General features: G+C 40.2%; 4 protein-coding genes across 5 annotated transcripts; all 4 read left to right on the top strand.

The window, feature by feature from the left end:
* Positions 1-269: 269 nt before the first annotated feature.
* Positions 270-5,296, top strand: LOC139606743 (E3 ubiquitin-protein ligase TRIM39). The gene is made up of 7 exons (XM_071459062.1): positions 270-303; positions 1,253-2,264; positions 2,547-2,642; positions 2,737-2,967; positions 3,494-3,641; positions 3,728-3,754; positions 3,847-5,296. Exons 2-7 carry the CDS (start codon positions 1,296-1,298, stop codon positions 4,398-4,400), a joined length of 2,025 nt encoding a protein of 674 aa, XP_071315163.1. The 5' UTR covers positions 270-303; positions 1,253-1,295; the 3' UTR covers positions 4,401-5,296.
* Positions 5,297-5,403: 107 nt separating this feature from the next.
* LOC139606745 (E3 ubiquitin-protein ligase TRIM39-like) lies at positions 5,404-9,181 on the top strand. Of its 2 annotated transcripts, XM_071459064.1 has the most exons (7): positions 5,404-5,541; positions 5,876-6,464; positions 6,592-6,687; positions 6,771-7,004; positions 7,757-7,904; positions 7,991-8,017; positions 8,113-9,180. In XM_071459064.1, exons 2-7 carry the CDS (start codon positions 5,886-5,888, stop codon positions 8,634-8,636), a joined length of 1,608 nt encoding a protein of 535 aa, XP_071315165.1. In that variant the 5' UTR covers positions 5,404-5,541; positions 5,876-5,885; the 3' UTR covers positions 8,637-9,180. The 2 variants fall into 2 exon arrangements, with proteins under 2 accessions (XP_071315165.1, XP_071315166.1); XM_071459065.1 differs by lacking the exon at positions 6,592-6,687 and having other exon boundaries at positions 8,113-9,181.
* A 1,723-nt stretch (positions 9,182-10,904) lies between these two features.
* Positions 10,905-13,808, top strand: LOC139606748 (E3 ubiquitin-protein ligase TRIM47-like). Its single transcript, XM_071459071.1, has 3 exons — positions 10,905-11,453; positions 12,504-12,734; positions 12,865-13,808. The coding sequence occupies exons 1-3, from the start codon at positions 10,905-10,907 to the stop codon at positions 12,889-12,891; spliced, it is 807 nt and encodes a 268-aa protein (XP_071315172.1). The 3' UTR covers positions 12,892-13,808.
* A 321-nt stretch (positions 13,809-14,129) lies between these two features.
* On the top strand, positions 14,130-18,599 carry LOC139606744 (E3 ubiquitin-protein ligase TRIM39-like). Its single transcript, XM_071459063.1, has 7 exons — positions 14,130-14,276; positions 15,493-16,076; positions 16,189-16,284; positions 16,688-16,921; positions 17,066-17,213; positions 17,296-17,322; positions 17,402-18,599. Exons 2-7 carry the CDS (start codon positions 15,495-15,497, stop codon positions 17,965-17,967), a joined length of 1,653 nt encoding a protein of 550 aa, XP_071315164.1. The 5' UTR covers positions 14,130-14,276; positions 15,493-15,494; the 3' UTR covers positions 17,968-18,599.
* Positions 18,600-18,707: the final 108 nt, after the last annotated feature.

Raw genomic sequence — 18,707 nt, forward strand, 5'->3', positions numbered from 1 at the left:
AAATCATCTCACTGACCTGAATTAACACCTCAGATACTCTTAACAAAAACAACAACGCACTGTATCATTTTATTGTTCCTCTCCTGCATCTGGCTCAATCCAGACTGCTGGTATTCTCCTAAGGGTTAAAGTTTTTCCTCCTGGAGCTCTGACGGCCAGGACTGGGGAGTATAAATTTGTATCTGGGGTACAAGGACAGGAAGGGAGGGGGGTATATTTTGGGTTTGCGGTGTGTGTGTTAGTGCGGTTACAGCCTGTCTCATGTGTCAGTGAACAGCGGAGTTTCGAGGCAGCTGCTCTCTGGTGAGTGTCCCCATATCTCTGCCTTTCCTGTCGCTCCTCGTCCTCTCCTGCACTTTAATTTCTTTACTTTCACATCTGCTTCTCTGTGCACCAGCATATATCTGTTGTTGTGTTGTTGCTGTATTTGGGATTTTTTAATAGTGTTTACCTGATCAAGAGCAGTGGCCTCTGTTGCAGGCAGTGTTGTACAGATTCAAATAAATGTGAGGAAAAGACATGTTTCTGTTTTTTGAGGCGCTTACATCTAAAAATAGCCCAGTCTCTTGTTTAGAACATGAAAGCACTGCAACACAGATCATGGGTTTGCCCATTATTTTTGGAAATATTTTAATCTGATCTGCCATGAATACCTAGGCCTCAGGCAAAGAGCTGCTTGTCTTAAAAGTTGAACACACATACTTACAGCTTCTCAGACATGCAGCCAGTGTACAAGGTAATTAAACAAGCCTCATATAGTTGAAACAACACATGATCATTTTTAGTGGCGGATATGATCTTTTGAAAATAGCATATTACAGATATATCAGCATCAATATGTTGGCTTGTTAAGTATCAAAGCAGCACAGGGATGTCAGTCACATGTTTGAGGTAATTTAACAGGTTCACTATTACGAAATGCATCCACCAGAGAGCGCTAAAAACTTTCACAACTGTAAAATGAATGTTCATAGAAAAAATGAATATGAGTCAATATGTCATTACATCATTTTAAACTCTCAAATATCGATATTGATTGGCCGTGAGAATCTGGTATTGGTCGGCCTCAAGAAAGTAACAAAATTTACAAAAGTTACAAAAACCTTGAGATGACAGATCTTATATTTTCAAAATCTGTAAGAATCAATAAGAATGAAAGAAATCCCATCATGCTTTGCTTAGGAGATTTGCATGCAAATGACCCCAAACAAAGTCCATCTACCATCTAACCTTAGCGACCTCAATATCACAGCAGGTTTGATGCCCCATTCAAAGGCTGGTTGCTTGTGCTGAAAATGACGCTGCCTCTCCGCCGTGTAGGAATGGCAACCACTGGGAACCTTTCTGAAGAGCAGGTGCACTGCTCCATCTGTCTCGACGTCTTCACAAACCCCGTATCCATCCCCTGCGGACACAATTTCTGCCAGAGCTGTATTCTGGGATACTGGAAAACCAGCCCTTTGTACCAGTGTCCTATGTGTAAGAAGTCCTTCCACAAAAGGCCTGATATTAGCGTCAACACTGTGCTGAGGGAAATTGCAGAGCAGTTCAAGGAGATTAGGGTTCGAGGTGTGGAAGGGAAGGTGAGCAAAGAGGAGGAAGAGGGGAAAGAGAAGAAGTGGACGATGGAGAGAAGGAAAAAGGAGGATGAGGAGAGGCTTTTGGAGAAAGATCAGAAGCAGCAGCTCCTGGAGGAGCTGAAGCAGAAGCAAGAGGAGGAGAGAAGGAAGAAAGAGTCCTCCAAACAAACTCCAGAACAGAAGAAGCCACATCATGAGGAGTTACCTCCGTTAATCCCTGCTGTCTTCCTACCCAAAACCTCTCCACAGTCACCCCAAGCCTCGGCTCAGGGTCTGCCGACTCCACTGCCCCGTACATCACCTCCACCCTCACCTCAAATCTCTGCTTCTCCGTCTCCTCAAACCTCACCTTCGCCTCCTTCCTCCTCACTCCCACATCCGTCCTGGGAGGAGGTCCTGTGCGATGTCTGCCTCGGGGAAGGCAGGCCGAAAGCAGTCAAATCCTGCCTTGTGTGTCTGACTTCCTACTGTGAGGAGCATCTTAAGTCTCACGCTGCCAGGTTCACCAAGCACAAGCTAATGGATCCAGTTGCTAACATGGAGGACAGGATGTGTCCAAAGCATGAAAGGCTCCTAGAACTGTTCTGTAAGAAGGATCAGACATGTGTGTGCGTGCTCTGTACCGAGACAGACCACAGGGCCCACTACACTGTCCCAGTGGAGAGAGAGTGGATGGAGAAAAAGGTAAGACAGATTTGCTAGTACATGGTTTAAAGGTTGGACAAATGAGGTAGAGCAGCTCTCGTGGTGTAAACTCACCAGTGGAGTTAATTTGCAATTGGAATATTTTCTCTAAATGCCACTGCACACGTGCAAAACAAACAGTCTCACAAAACCAAATAAATGCTTTCATATAGTCTGTCTAGAAACGTTTCCCTCAAGAAAATTATGACAAGAGTGAAGTGAAGATCGTTACCGAGTTTATACCTGTCATGAGCCATGTTTATGTGAAATTATGCTGTGCAGGCACAGCTGAAGAGGACAGAAATAGACGTCCAGCAGATGATCCAAGACAGAGTGAAAAAGGTGGAGGAGATCAAACACTCTCTAGAGCTCAACAAAGTGAGTCCTGTTGACATGCAACTAATTAACGGCAGAGACTGTATTTACCTGCAATTATTCAACATCGATTTGTATGTTTTGTCTGCGTTTTCAGGCCAGTGCTCAGAGAGAGGTCGAGGAAAGCATGCGGGTCTTCTCAGAGCTGGTACGCTCCATCCAGAGGACTCAGGCCGAGCTGGTTTTGGCCATCGAGGAGAAGCAGAGGCAGATGGAGAGGTGGGCTGAAGGCCTCGTCACTGAACTGGAGCAGGAAATCTCGGAGCTGAAGAGGAGGAATACAGACCTGGAAAATGTGGCTCGGACAGACCACATTCATTTTTTAAAGGTGAGGGCTTTTTGTTTGGCGATCCTTTTGAAGTTAAATACAAATTTGTTATTTAAACTTTTACTCTGAAAGGTTTGGCATCGCTATTTCATGCTGTTGGTGGCAAACAGGAAATTAACTTGTTATAATTCCAGTGGCCTTTCTCTCCCCATCTGCTTTGGCAGCTTTTACATTATTTGTGCTGTACAACAGTGCCATCTTCCTGTTCTGTACTGTAATGCAATCTAAACACAGTTTAAAAATACAGCATGGATTGGAGGGTGCCAATCATTGTGGAAATAATCTTACAAGCTTGTTTGTTTTAAAGTACATATACCTTAAAATCTATTTGGTGTTATATGTAGGACCTTTAAACTTCAATAATAATTATTACTCAACATTTTGGTAACCAGACAACAACCTTAGACAATACATGTTTTTAATATTTATAACATTTCATTATAATACTTTGAATTAAAGGTGTGAATATGCTGATTTGCTAAGTAACTTGTTTCTAATTCATTTCCTGTGCTGTTTCTCTCTGCAGAGCTTCCCAGCCCTGAGCACCCCTCCATCTGTTAAAGACTGGTCTGAGACCAGTGTTCCCACTGACATTTGTGTGGGTATGATCAGGAGATCTGTGTCCAAACTGGAGGCAACGTTAAATGAAATGATTGACAAGCTGGCTGAGAGCGGTAGGATTTTTCTTTCACAGTACAATATATCTTTGATTTGATATGTTTCTGTTCCTAAGAGAATTTTGTCTTTTTTATTTTTACAGAGATCAAAAAGATTGTGAAATACACAGGTAAACTCTTTTCTTTTTCTGCATTTGGTTTCATATTTACATCTTGACACTCTCCTCCCCTAAATCCTTTGTTGTGTCTTTTGTTTCTGCAGTGGATGTCATTCTGGACCCTGACACAGCCAACCCGTGGTTGCAGCTTTCTCAGGACAGACATCAGGTGAGACACCTGGGAGCGTGGCAGGACCTCCCAGACCACCCTGACCGCTTTGACACAGTGGTCATTGTCCTGGGCCGTGAGGGCTTCACCTCAGGGAGACATTACTGGGAGGTCCAGGTGGGGGACAAGGATGACTGGTACCTGGGAGTAGCCAGGTCTTCTGTCAACAGAAAGGGCAGGATCTCAGTAAGCACCACTCAAGGCTACTGGGCTCTGGCCATGAAGAAAGGCCAGGGCTACCGGGTGTCAACATCTCCACCATTACTGCTCCCCCTGGACCCCAAGCCTAAGCGAGTGGGTGTATATGTGGACTTTGAAGAGGGGCAGGTGTCTTTTTATGACGTGAGAGCTCGGACCCATATTTACACGTTCAAAGATACGTTCAACGAGAAGATTCTGCCGTTTTTCTACCTGTACTGCTGCGACAAAGCCTCTGATACCATCATGATCTGTCCTGTGAATGAGAAAACCCTGATCAAGCAAAGCTAAGGACATATTTGACAGTAAAAACAACACTGAAAATCCCTTGTGAAAAGTGAAAAAAAGACTATTTTCTTGTAGGCAAACCTGCTTTAACAAAGTCCTGTGTTTTATGTTTTGTGTATATTTATTACATGTCTAATGTCAGCTCAACAAATATGTTAATACTACATGTAATTGTAAATGTATTATCTATACTGTTTGCTTTCTTGTTGGGCGTTAAATAAGAAAATTAACACCACTGTCATGCCTGTCTGTTCAATATGAAGCAGGAGGCGGTTAGCTTATCTTAGCTTAGCTTAGCAGAAAGACTGGGTGCGAGGGGAGACAGCTAGCTTGACTCTGTCCCAACGTAACACAATCATAATCTAACCAGTACTTCTGAAATTCAATGATTAAAGGAATAGTTTACTTTTTTTGCTAAGAGTTGGATGAGAAGATTGATACCACTCTTATGTGTGTGCGCTAAATAAATAATAAAAGCTTGAGCTAGGAGGGTGGTTAGCCATTAGCAAAAAGATGGGAAACTAATATTTTTTGTTTTTTGGATGGATTAGACAAAGATGATATAATGTGTTAATTGGTGAACTTTTGATTTGGGCTGATTTAGTTATCAGTGAACACAATCAGGGCTAGCTGTGTCCAGTATTTATGCTAAGCTAAGCTAACTGGCTGCTGGTAGTAGCTTCATATTTACAGAGAAAGGTGTCTTCTCATAAAACCTTTGGTAAGAATGTGTGTGTGTTTCCTAAAATGAACTATTCTTTTGGATGCATGACCTATCAAAAAAAATCAAAATAAAGTGTAAGTTTTCACTTTAAATTTCATAATTGCATGTTGGTTTTTAATTATGTCTGACTGATCTTCTTGTTCATGGTTTACAACAATAAATGTTCTCTCACATACCCCTAGATGTCACTATTTCCCGCTTTGTGGATAAAATAGTTAAGTTTCATTTCAGTAAAATGATATCACTTGGCCACACCCACTGAGGCGAATAGAGCTGCCCCAGCTTCTTAGGTCTCATCCGTATCCAGTCGCATGTAAGACATGAGCACTGAGGTGTTTTTGGTGCCTTAATTACTGCAAATGGTCCTGCATGTGAAAAACAGCTTTGGCCTCAGGAATTTACACAGCTACGGAGAGCCAAGTGAGTCATTTCTTCATATTATTTAGCTGTTTTTCTGTTGTATATGCATTTAAAATACATAACTGTGAGAATGTAATGCAGGATTAAGATGTGCAAGCAATTCACATGAAAGTGACTCACTGGGCGTGTCAGTATTCACACTGTAAACAGCCTAAAAATAGACTTGATTCAAAAGACATATTTAACTTTTTGGACCTTTTTCCCTTGTGCAGTTTAAGTCAAAAACATGGTGTTATGTCAGGCTGCAAATGATGTAAAACTGAAAAAAGTAAAGCATGTAAATAAAAATTAAATTAGATTTAAAAAAGCATGTAAATCATATTTTCTTCCACAGAGATCCCATAATGTCATCACTCAGTATCCTTGCCTCATTGCCAGAGGATCATTTCCAGTGTTCGATCTGTCTGAATGTCTTCAGCGACCCAGTTACTACACCTTGTGGTCACAACTTCTGTAAGACCTGCCTGAGCAGCCATTGGGACAACAGCGAGTTATGCCACTGCCCAACTTGTAATAAAAGATTCTACGCGAGGCCTGAGATCTCTACAAACGAGGTTATCGAGGAGATTTCAACCCAAATAAAGAGGAGAAAAGTGGAGACACTTGAAAGCATTGATGCACCCTGGCAAGTGAAGTGTGATGTGTGCACAGAATTTAAGTTCAAGGCCCAGAAGTCCTGTCTGGTTTGTCTGACGTCGTACTGCGAAGCCCACCTGGAGCCTCACCACAGAGTTCCCTCCCTGATGAGACACAAGCTGATCGACCCGGTGGAGAACCTGGAGGAGAGGATGTGTGAGAGGCATGAGAGGATCCTGGAGCTTTTCTGCCGAGACGAGCAAGTGTGCATCTGTCTGCTGTGCAGTGAGATGGACCACAAAGACCATGATACAGTGTCTGTGGAGGAAGAAGGGACTCTGCAAAAAGTAAGACAGTTCTTTTTTTTTTTAAATTTTAGCTTAATTTGTTAAATGCCTAAGAGAGAAAACTGAACCTTAAATGATGGATCGACTGATTTAATCATGTTGGTTGCCTTGAAATTCTAATTCTTAGGTAAATATTGAGTCCAAAAAAGCAAAGATCAAAATGATGATTGAGGAAAGAATGGAAAAAATACAGGAATTTACAGCTTCTTCTGAAATAAGGAGAGTGAGTATTGAGGCAAATTGTGTACATGCAAAATTGTACACTTTAATATAAACCTTTGATAATGATGTGATTTATGATTACAGGAGAAAGCACAGGAAGAGATTGGTGGCAGTGAAACCCTCTTCAGTACACTGATGAATCAAGTACGAGAAATGCAAACCAAACTAGAACTGAACATACAGGAAAAGCTCAGGAAGTCACAAGAAAAAGTTGCGGCGATGACTCGAGAGCTGCATGAGGAAATCACAGAACTGCAGAGAAAACTATCGGAGCTGGACGAGCTGTTACAAAATGACGACCACCTTCAGCTTCTGCTGGTTAGTCAACACCCTGCATAAGCCACAAATGTTTGCTGCTAGATGATGCAGTGTTTACAACATGCATCTGTTAGATGAAGGAAAAGGAAGGAAATAAGAAAAATAAAAGAGTTATTTATTTGTACATCTTTTAATTAGTAATTGGTCTCTCCAAAAATGAAGTGAACAAATTAAACCAAACAAAATCAAATTTACACAAAGGCCAAAAACACTTTCAGTAGAGCGAATGCATTAAGGCAAGCAGTTTAACATTTTCACAATACACTTACCTGTTGACAGTTAGAGATTGATAGCCTGGCCGTGTCCAACTGTGACAATAAAGCCTGTCATTACTGCTCAAGTGCACTAATAAACATATTATATCTTGTTTGTTTAATCTGCCCGTAGGCGGATTGTGTTACGTTTGAACAAAGCCAGGCTAGCTGTTTTCCCCTGTTTTGTCTTTATGCTAAGCTAAGCTAATTGGCTGCTGGCTCCAAATATATATATATATATATATATATATATATATATATATATATATATATATATATATATATATATATATAAATGTGAAGCCAGCAGCCACATACATGTATATTATGTTCTGTTCTAGCTCTTGGCAAGAATATGACTTCTGCTGGCTAAATGTGAATTGAGCTTTTTTGTGACAATGTGTCAAGACACAAGAAATGGGTGCAAATGGTTGGGTTTAAAAAAGCCCTAATATAGCCCAGTGCCACTCACAATCATGTGTTTGTGAATCATTTCAGACTCTGAAGGCCCTAGACACCCTATCAGACGCCAAGGACTGGTCAAAGACCAGGGTTTACTCAGACCTGTGTATGCAGACAGTGAGGAGAGCCATGTCTCATCTTGTGCAGACTTTTATAGCAGAACTGAGAACTCTAACAAACACAGGTACAGTAAATACCTGATCCATTCATGAAGATGTCTCTTTATCATGAATTTCCAAAACTGTGTTGTTGTGTTTTCACTTCTTTCAGAGCTGACCCGAATGAGACAATATAAAGGTGAGATCATACACATATTTCTTTTCTTTTCTTGCAGATTAAATTCAGTTATTACTACTAAAGATGGCGGTTTAACTAAACTTAATTTTTTTCAGAGTCATTCACCTTTGATCAAGCCACTGCTGGCTGCGGCCTGAGGGTGACGCAATTTGGGAATTTGAAGTGCTACAAACCTGCAAGTCCGTCATCATCCGATGACCTCTTCGATGGGAAGTTTGACTTTCCCATGATTTTAGGGAAGAAGGGCTTCACCTCTGGACGGCACTACTGGGAAGTCCAAGTGGGCCTTAGAAACAACTGGGATGTTGGTGTTGCCAAGGAAACAGTAGACAGAACAGGGAGATCCACTCTGAAAAGAGAAAATGGATTCTTTGCCATTGGGAAAAGGGGTTTTGATTATCAAGTTCATTGTACACAAGACACTGTCCTCCACCTGTGTCCCAGGCCAAAATATATCGGAGTTTACTTGGACTATGAGGAAGGCAGAGTGTCTTTTTATGATATTAAAGAGAAGCTGCACATTCACTCTTTCACAAGAGAATGTTTCACAGAGAAACTGTTCCCTTACTTTTATCTGTACAGCAGGGCAAAGAAATCCGAGGCCTTGACTATACTTTAACTTCTATGCAAGATCGTTCTCTCATTCACTCCCTCAAAAAAAGCTAAAGAATAACTAAACACTATAAAATTGTTGAAAGGTCCAAACTCTCAATTTCAGGGAGGTCCCATAATATTAACCCCCTGCATTCAGAATATGAACAGCATTGTAGGCTACGATATGATTACATCAACATATTGTCAAATGTCACATTTTAGGAGTGACTCTCACTTTTGGAAAGGCCTAAAAAAACAAGAAGACACCACATTCGAAACTCGTTATATACTGAACACTGCTTTTACCAAAGCCCCAACTTCAACATTTAAAGTAATCCGGGTTTTCTGTGCTTCTTTGTGTTGCTAAACTGTGAGTGGACATTGGCTGTTTTAGGGAGAGGTTTAGTTAACATACAATTTACAATCAGTGCAAGAACAAAGAATCAAGAACTTATCAGGTGAAGGTACAATCCTCTACTATATATCATAAATTATTCTGTAATGCTGCCATGACATGATTAACTTTAATGTTTCCATGACAGAATAAAAGTTGAATAAGGTATAAATGTGTGTTGACATTATTATTGAAATAAACGTGATTAATGATTTTGTTTACCTTTTTTGGAGTTGGAGCTGAATTGTTATGAGGAAATGTCACCTCCTGCTTTATCAGGTCCATATGAGTTTATGAGCCTCCAGGAAATTACAGAGTCCAGCAGGGCCGCTCTCGTTCCCAGCAGTGATAGGTGTGTCCATACCTAATTAGGGGAGGACCCAACTGAGAGGGTAACTCGACACTGTCAGAGCCTGAGGAGACACGGACAGGTAGTTGCAAAAGAAAGGTATGTGAGTTTTCTGTTTTCATTTTAATGGACTGGGATTTATGAGTTAAGTTTTGATTATTGCGGTAGTCTTTTGTCAAATGGAAGTGCCGAGATGTGTGCTGAGATTCATGAGAATTTATTTACATTGTTTGTAGTTCATGTAACTTATAAATGAGAAAAAGGATTTCAGCCAATCGTGATGTTTAGACAGACATGTCAAAACATAACAAAACTCAATCAGTAAAATATGTGTAGTTTTAGTTTAAATACATTTGCTGTATGTACCTCTTACAACTGTAATGGCAAACAGGCCATCTTGAATTAATATTTAATCATGATCACAGAGAATACTCAATTCTGATTGGTTGGGGGATGTTTAGTTTTTTGAAATGACCACATGGCTCTGACAAAGGATTCATACCACTCTTCTGAATGAACACCATGTACAGTCTGTGATTAATACTAATAGATGGAGGTTATTCATTCTAGGTGTTTTGGGTTATGGAGGAAAGATATTCTGTATTTCATTATTAACAAGGGCAGTGGTGATTTTGATCTGTATAGGCAGGATAATCCATTCTTGTGAACTTGTGTCAAATTCTGTTAAACAATTAATGTAAGCCAATGGACCCCTTTATACTATGGGAAAAATATGTTACATACAACCAACCACTGTCACACCACTCACCTGACTCAGTCAGCAATGTGATTTGTCTGAAATCACATACCATTGCTCTTAACCATATCATTTACGAGACTCATTTATTGCCACATACAGTATGATGCCCCACTGACTGCTCACCTGACCTGACTTGCTTAATATTTGTGGGGTTTTTTTCCCCTCAGTATTTCTCCAAGCCTATAAATGGATGATAAAAGTGTTGTTTGATAACCCTGATGAGGATCATAGGCCAAGGAGCTGTACGGAGAGAGGTTTCTCAATGTTTAAAGTCTTTCTAGGGTTTTCACCTTTGATATAACCTCCCTTCATCATGCACCCTGATTTCACTACTATTAAGTTTAATGAGAGGCTAAGGCTCTAATTTAAGGGACTTATTTGTGTCTGCATGACATTATTCCTCATTATTCTATTAATAGAAGTGTGATTAGCCTGTATTGTGAATTATTTTTTGATTTCCACACAGCTTGTTGTTGATGGTCCCTGTTAACTTGCTAAAGCGATATTCATATTTTGTCTTTTATCAATAATTGTATTAGCTGTAATGAGCTACTGTAGAATGAAACAGAAAGTTAGTTGTGTTTTGGCTATGTTAATGCCTGCGGCTACTGCGAGGACATGTAACAACAAAACACAAGTCATCAGTCATCCTCCTTGGCACTTGAAAATGTGTTAACTGTTAATAAGTCTCTGTTTTTCTCTACAGATATACTGGATTCAGCATTCAGTGGAATACACAGTTGTCTGTGCAAACTAGTGCCACACTATATTAGCGAGGTTACATGCATGCATGTGTACACAAATGCAAAGACAGACTGACCTGATGACAGAGCCTTCTAAGTGCTGCATCTGTCTGGATGAGTTCACCAACCCTGCTTCCCTCCCCTGTGGACACTGCTTCTGCCTGGGCTGTATAGGAGAATACTGGAGGATCCATGGGGCCTGTCAGTGCCCCCTCTGCAAGGCCCTCTTCCCCACCAGGCCGCAGCTAAAAACAGACCAAACAGCACAGACTGAGGATGCAGATGGCACTTTAAAAGCTGGGGAGGTTCCCTGTGATTTCTGCCCAGCAAAGCGTCGAGCAGTTAAGTCCTGCCTGGTGTGCCTGGCCTCATACTGTGATGCTCATCTGGAGCCACATTACCAGAGTGAAGATCTTGGGCGCCATCTTCTGATCAATGTGGTGAAGAACCTGGAGGGCTCTGTGTGTAGAGTGCATGGGAAGCAACTAGACAGATTCTGCAGGAGTGACCGAACGTGCATTTGTTCTATGTGTGCCCAGACAGAACATAGAGGCCATCACATTATTCCTATTAACAAAGACGCTGCAAAGAAGAAGGTAAAGTCTAATAAAAGTGCCAGATGTGGAAACATTAATGAGCTCAGTTATTGTTGTGTAACAATAACAACATTAGAATAGATGGATTTTTATCAACCCAAACTTAAAATATTCCTCTTTCAAATGAAAAGCTAAATTTAAAAGGAAGAAAACTCAATCAGAGGTTTTGCTGTTACAGCTTTATGTGGTGTGGTATGACCAGTAGCTTATGGTGGCTAATGTTAGCGCATCAGTTTGCTGACTTTATGCCTCTTCTCCACTTGTGCTACTGTTACTGTTTAGCTAAAATCCAAACACCTTACAGTTTCGCATTATCCCATTACTGTCTCTGCTAGCTGCAGAGACAGTAATGGGTAGGCTATATGACGTGCTGTTGTTCAACACGTCACATAGCCTAGCTTTAAATCCATCCATCCATCTATCCATCCATTACATATGGTTTTCTGAAACTAGCGAATACTGGAAGCCTTTACACTGCTTTTTACAAAACTGGTGGTAAATCTGCTTGTATATTTGTATGGATTCATGTTTGTGGTGGTGCTGAGAAACCCAAAAGCTCAACTGAAGCTTCCAGCAAATATCTTATAATAGTGCAAACATCATTTGTATGACAGTGAGCAACAATATTTACACAACATCTGGTCTTAATTGTAATAAACAAGAACAAAAACCTGCCATGGAAAAATTATTTCAAACATTTCATTTCATGATTATACAAAAATGCATTGTTTCCCAATTACAAAACAAAAACACAGCATCTTTGAAGAGGAAATGCACAATAAATGTCTCTGAAAAAAAGCATTTCTGTGTGTGCATTGAAAATCTCAAAATGACTTAAAAGCAGGTGTGTTTGGGATCAGCTGTCGAGACCAAGACCAAACTAATGCCAGTGATCCGGGTGTGGTCAGGGTTGCAAATGCTTCACAGACTCAGCACTGAGAGAGCAAAGCAACCATGGCATGAGCATTAGTTTCATTTTATATAAATTACACTGTGTCTGTAGCTTATCACGTGCCACCGTGGCCCTGATGACATCATGTTTTTCCACAGGCTAAACTCAAATGGAGAAGGATGAAACTTCAGCAAGCAATTCAGGAGAGACTGAGTAAGGTTGAGAAAATCAAACTGTCTGTAGATCGTGGTGGAGAAAATCCAAAAGACTCATGGGCACAAAATAAAGAGCTCGTCAAACAACTGGAAGAAGAAATCTCGGAGCTGCAGAGGAAAAACGCTGAGCTGGAGCAGCTCTCACAGACTGAAGACAACCTTCACTTCCTACAGGTCTGCATCATGGTCAATAGTCTATACATCTGCAATCAGTCAGATCAATCACTTTTTTTCTTTTTTGTTACATTAAACGCTGCACAACAACCACTAGTCCTTTAATTTGTTTTTTTCCTTGTCTCTACAGAGATTTCTACACACTGCCCCATCTTAAAGATTGGACGAACTTTGATGATTCATCTTCAAGAGTGCTGGAACAAAGCTTATTTCTCTTTTTTTTAACTGGGTAAAAAAATCCGTAGACCCATACAGAGTTAGATGGTTTGTTGGCTTTAAAGGAATCATTTCACATTTTGTAAAATACTTGGTTTATTCATGTGCCAGACGAGAATTAACTGAGAAGATCGCTAACACTTTGCCATTTTATGTGGGGGTTATGTGCTTGGCTATTTCTTGGCTTGGAGGAGCTGTCAGTCTAACCAAGCAGGGATTACTTTTCAGTAAAGAAATAAGAAATAGTCTGAAAAACATGAATCTACATTTATACATATCAGTTTTAAAGAAACACGGTATGAGTTTTACAGGTCCCGGGAGGTGAATTCTGTCAGTTTGGACAGAGCCAGTGTAGCTTTTTCCAATGGTTAACAGTCTTGTTGCAAAGCTAAGCTAACCGAATGTTGGTCATATATCTAACAAACAGATGACAGTGGTAATGATCTAATCACCAACTGCCAGAAAGCGAATCAGTGCACGTCCCAAAATGTCAACTATTTGCCTCAGTGGATGAATTTGAATGTACTCTCTGTTGAACTGTAACTATTTAACATAGTAAATTTCCTATTTAAAACAATCATTATGTCCAAATGATTTGTACAGATTTATAAAATCAGTAAATCAAAAGAACTACAAAGGTTGTTGAAGTCCACCAAATTTAAAAATTCACCTGGGTCCAGATTAAGGCCAATTACTCATTGAGAATATCTTGTATGAATGTAACTTATGCCTGCATGAATGATGTAATGTATTTTAAGAGTAGTGTTAACATGGAGTACAGTATTTCAGTGTTCAAATGTTTACGGTTTTATGTTTTTCCCTTTTTTAATGGATAACTGAATAAAATGTCAAACACTATATTTATGCAAGTGCATTATTGAGAAAAATGACGTAAATCAGTAGTTTCATATCTTGTTGGAGTCATGCTTTTCCCACAGAAAATGACAACGAAACTTAGAGTTAGGTTTCACTCTCAGTCTACCTGTCAAATATGGTTCACATTGAGCAACAGACGGTGTTGTAAACATGAAACATCAATGAGTGTCCCCACAAAACCTCTCGGGAGGCCCAATATTTGATCTGTGTCAACTTGCTCAACATGCAATACGCCCTGCAGGAGACAAACATAGTGCCTACACATGAACTGGCGGCTTGTTTGCATGCCCCTTTGAATAAAGGAAATGAATGGCTGGGCTTTTGAACAGAAATGAAACTTAACAGAGGGAGGAGGTCCTAAATGAAGGACACACACACACGCCAGATGGGAGTAGAGAGAGAGTAAGAGACAGAAGCCCGTGAGATAAGGACCCTCTCAATAGCTAAAAGGTAACAGTATACTCTACATATACATTTTTTCATAATGGTCTTTTGGCGATGCTTTTTTAAAAAGCAAATTACTGATTATTACTTTTACTTCAGATGACTGTTTCATTACTTTACAATATAAGGTGCTTTGTTTAAAAAGGAGCTGTCCTGTGTGATCACCTGTGGTGTGTTAGACAAGGTTTTGCCTGCTTTACTGAAGGTTTGGGAGAGCGTTTGATTGTTACTCGGGTCTCGACACTTACCTGAGTGTCTGCCGTTTTAACACACATGGACGCACAAATGGCTGCATTATCCAACAGGTGTGTCACCTGTAATAACTTAGAGCTACAGCAGTATCAGAGTGTGATTATATTGGTATTTCCTTGTTGAAATATGCTTTGTCATCTTGACCTTTGTGTCCAGTAACACGTAGCATTTAAATGAGCAATGAGAGAAAATGTAAGTTATAATTTTTTGATTACTTGCACAACCAAACCTGTGTCCTGTCCATCCAGTGTCTGTCATGATAGGTAATCAGTTAGAGTAGGCTGATAATCTATTTGTTAAATAGTTTTAATAGCAAATTATAAAGACAATACTTACAGCAGATAAAATGTTGAAATATTGAGCTAGTGACATCTGTATTATTATGTATAAATAAAGACACTTGGATGAGGACTGGTAAACAGCAGTAGTGCAAAACAGTGTAACGTAGAGCACAGCATAGAGGAGTTTATATATATATATATATATATATATATATATATATATATATATATATATATATATATATATAAATAAAAGGGAAGTTTGGAGTGTGTTAGCAGCAGCAGGGGGGAGGGTACAGTTCTGGGGAAGAAGCTGTTCCTCAATCTGTCTGGGCTTTGATGGTTTTTTAATGTATTTCTTCCCTGATGGCAAAGGGACAAACGGACTATGATGTTGAAGGTTTAGTACAGGCAGCTAATGTACACAGTGACCAGGTTTGGGAGCCCAGTTCCCAGCATTAGAAGCTTAAATTACATTTCATAACATGACACTCATTGTGTGACATAGATTTAACATTGACCTGAACAACTTGCAAAGACCAGTGGCCAAAATTTGAGTCTCTTCACTTTGAATAATATGTTACTTATTTACACATATTATGATGAAAAACTGTCTTACTGTCTTCTTTGAAATGCCATAAGTGAACGGACCTAACTGCCATATTATACCTATGTTCTTTTTCAAGTAGATATGGCCTCCGCTGCTGCATCATCCAGTGAGAGCTGCTCAATGGAGAAGCATCTAACATGCTCCATCTGCATGGATACATTTAATGATCCTGTCACTACAGATTGTGGTCACTCCTTCTGCAAGAATTGTTTGAACTTACACTTTAACTACACCGACAGGGTGTGTCCCCTGTGCAAGAAGCCTCAAAACAGAACTCCAGATGTCAACATCGTCCTGAGAGACATTATCCAACAGCAGAAGCCAAAAAACACTGAAGAACAAAATGATGATCTTTACACTGGGAAGGACGGCGAGGTGGCCTGTGACATTTGCACAGAACAGAAGCTAAAGGCTAAGAAATCCTGCCTTGTGTGTCTTGCTTCATATTGTGACACCCACCTGGAGAATCATTCTTCAACTGAAAGGCTGAAGGGCCACAAATTGGTGGCACCTGTGAAGAACTTGGATGACAGGGCCTGTCTGAAGCATGGACGCCCCTTGGAGCTGTACAGCAGGAAGCAGCACAGATGTATTTGTGTTCGCTGTATGGGAGAAGGTCCAGAGGAGGTTGTCTCCACTGAGGATGAATGGGAGAAGAAGAAGGTGAGGGCTATAAATTTTGATTCAAGTCTTGACAGTAGTGAATACTTACTTTAAGTTGTTGTCATATGCTGGACAAATTTGTGATGTTGACTTGCTTTTTTGTTTACTACAGGTTAAACTTGACAACGCCAAGACAGAATTAGAAGAAAAAATTAAGAAGAGAGAAACACAATTGGATGAGATGAATAAATCTCTAAGGACCTGCAAGGTAAGCTGCAACATTACTGATCCTGGAGTGAAAAGACAATCAGACCAGTCTGTCAAAACTGGCAAAGCAGGTTTAGCCTTTACAAACACTATGACAGTTAAATGGAGGGATTATAAAATAATTATAGTGTTATTTCAACGTAATGAGCCGGATCTGGGACTTTGATATGTGAATGTCCCTTAAAGTTACAGTGTCACCATTTGGCCAACTGAGTAGTTCTTCCAAACCAATCGTGTCCCAGCATTACTCTACAAATTTAGTCAAATTGTGAGTAGTGTTTTCATTGCAGTTTTGTAGAAATAGAATTTAATCACAATGCCATATGTTGTGGTATGTGTAGCATTTCTGCAAGTGTTAAAAGAGAAAAGGAGATATTGAATGGACAACTTTTGTCCATTTTCAGGACCAGCTGGATAATGAGTGGTGGGATATTGAGGCTGTGTTCACCGCTGTGCTTGCAATCGTGGAGGAAGCCCAGGCACAAGCTCTTCAGCCACTGAAGGACAGGAGGCAGGTTCTGGAGAAAGAGGCAGATGACCTCAAAAAGGAGTTGGAAGCAGAGATCAGCTGCTTCAAGACGACAATCTCTGAGCTGGATGATATATCTACACTTGAGGATCATATCCAATTCCTGCAGGTAAAAAAACACTTTAAGCATTTCAGAAATGTATGAGAGTTTACAAAGATTACCTCTCAATCAAATAATGTGGATAATTATCAGATCTTTTTTTGTTAGGTAGAGCTGTCTGTTGCCTCATCTCTTTGTCTTTCTGGTTCTCAGAGTTACCCATCTCTTCAAGATCTGGATGACATCAAAGACTGGGCAGAAGTAGAGTTGGATACATCCCTGTCTTTTGGTACCATGAGAAAAACCACAGCAATTATGATGGAACAAATTCAACAGGAAATGGAGAAGCTGACTTCCATTGGTAATAGTTGAATTATTGGTGATAAATATTAAAAGCTAAGATACTGACTTCATTCAACTAAAACTATTTATTGATTCCACAGAACTTAAGAGAGTTCCCAAGTTTTCAGGTGAGTGATATATTCTGTTTCTTCCAAAACAGACTTTTTTGTTTAGATCATGTAATTACTTTGAGTTTGTACTCAACAGTGGACGTAACGCTGGATCCAACCACCGCGCACCAACGCCTTGTTCTTTCTCACGATGGGAAGGAAGTGATGGATGGAGGGGAGGATCAGGAAGTTGATGATGCACCGGAGAGGTTTGACATGTTTGGCAGCGTTCTTGGCATCAACAGCTTGACCTCTGGCAGGTCATACTGGGAGGTGGAGGTCAGCAACAAGACTGGGTGGGACCTGGGTGTGGCAAGAGGCAACGCAAACCGCAAGGGGAAACTCTCACTGAACCCAGACAATGGTTACTGGGTGACTGTACATTATGAGGACGAAAAGTACGCAGCTATGACAGCGCCACCAGTTCGTCTTTCCCTGGATGACAAACCTCAGAAGGTGGGGTTGTTTGTGGATTACGAGGAAGGTCTTGTCTCTTTCTACAATCTGACGGCTCAGTCTCACGTCTACTCTTTTACTGAGTGTTCGTTCATTGATGAGCTCTTCCCATATTTCAGTCCGCATGTAAAAAAGGATGATAAAAATGGGGATCCTTTGATTATTTCTGCTGTGAAACAATGTGAACAGAACATGGATGAGTCATGATGAGTGTGTGTTAATGTCCTAGTGTTTGGTAGGACAGGTTATCAAAGTTAGATGGTCAAAAATTGTGTGTTGGGTAGAGGTGTAGGGGGAATTTGTGGTGAGTCCTGCCCTTTGCCCTTTTATTTGTAAAAGTCTGGGCCGAATAATAAATGAAACTACAAAACAAGATGTGGTGTCGTACTACATGCACGCTAATGCTCAGCAGGCGAGTTGCCAGTTCGGGTCCCAATTGGCTTGACTCTTGCTTCCCCTATCTCTGTTCCCACATTTCCTGTCACTCTATACTGCCCTGTCAAATATCTAAGGATTCCACTAGTTTAATTGCATTTCCTTGTAGCACTGGGTCATTGTAGTAACTCCTGTGCTCATTAGCCATTAAGCAGAAAGACAGCTCAGCCAAACCCTGTGATGTAATTAATAAAACCACAAAATAATGAGACTTTATTGATGATATTACTTAACTGTGTATGTTGCACTTGCATTTTAAAGGTACGTGGTGTTGATTTTGACCACGACTGGTGCTATGGAGCAACTTTGTTAAGTCAGTGCCTGAGAACATGGATGTAAAAACTCTGAATGTGTATGTATGTTTGTTTGTTTTTAAAATCAAATTAAATCAAATTTTATATTTATCTCTGCGACTTTGAGTAGATTTGTATTTCCAGGGGTTTAGTAGTGAGGGAGGGGGACATGCCACTCAAAAAGCCTGTCATTAAATGTTTGTTTTCATCTCTAATTTT

Source organism: Trachinotus anak, unplaced genomic scaffold, assembly GCF_046630095.1.
Source record: "Trachinotus anak isolate AG129_WGS33_773 ecotype Australia unplaced genomic scaffold, CSIRO_AGI_Tana_v1 ptg000023l, whole genome shotgun sequence".
In the NCBI taxonomy this organism is placed as follows: domain Eukaryota; kingdom Metazoa; phylum Chordata; class Actinopteri; order Carangiformes; family Carangidae; genus Trachinotus; species Trachinotus anak.

Excerpts from the sequence above, each read along its gene's own strand:
- LOC139606743 (XM_071459062.1), top strand. The coding sequence starts at position 1,296 with ATGACGCTGCCTCTCCGCCGTGTAGGAATGGCAACCACTGGGAACCTT. Across the intron at positions 2,265-2,546 it reads GAGAGTGGATGGAGAAAAAG|GCACAGCTGAAGAGGACAGA; the intron begins GTAAGACAGATT and ends TATGCTGTGCAG. Across the intron at positions 2,643-2,736 it reads ACTCTCTAGAGCTCAACAAA|GCCAGTGCTCAGAGAGAGGT; the intron begins GTGAGTCCTGTT and ends CTGCGTTTTCAG.
- LOC139606745 (XM_071459064.1), top strand. The coding sequence starts at position 5,886 with ATGTCATCACTCAGTATCCTTGCCTCATTGCCAGAGGATCATTTCCAG. Across the intron at positions 7,005-7,756 it reads ACCACCTTCAGCTTCTGCTG|ACTCTGAAGGCCCTAGACAC; the intron begins GTTAGTCAACAC and ends GAATCATTTCAG. Across the intron at positions 8,018-8,112 it reads CCGAATGAGACAATATAAAG|AGTCATTCACCTTTGATCAA; the intron begins GTGAGATCATAC and ends AATTTTTTTCAG.
- LOC139606748 (XM_071459071.1), top strand. The coding sequence starts at position 10,905 with ATGTGTACACAAATGCAAAGACAGACTGACCTGATGACAGAGCCTTCT. Across the intron at positions 11,454-12,503 it reads AAGACGCTGCAAAGAAGAAG|GCTAAACTCAAATGGAGAAG; the intron begins GTAAAGTCTAAT and ends GTTTTTCCACAG. Across the intron at positions 12,735-12,864 it reads ACAACCTTCACTTCCTACAG|AGATTTCTACACACTGCCCC; the intron begins GTCTGCATCATG and ends TTGTCTCTACAG.
- LOC139606744 (XM_071459063.1), top strand. The coding sequence starts at position 15,495 with ATGGCCTCCGCTGCTGCATCATCCAGTGAGAGCTGCTCAATGGAGAAG. Across the intron at positions 16,077-16,188 it reads ATGAATGGGAGAAGAAGAAG|GTTAAACTTGACAACGCCAA; the intron begins GTGAGGGCTATA and ends TGTTTACTACAG. Across the intron at positions 16,285-16,687 it reads AATCTCTAAGGACCTGCAAG|GACCAGCTGGATAATGAGTG; the intron begins GTAAGCTGCAAC and ends GTCCATTTTCAG.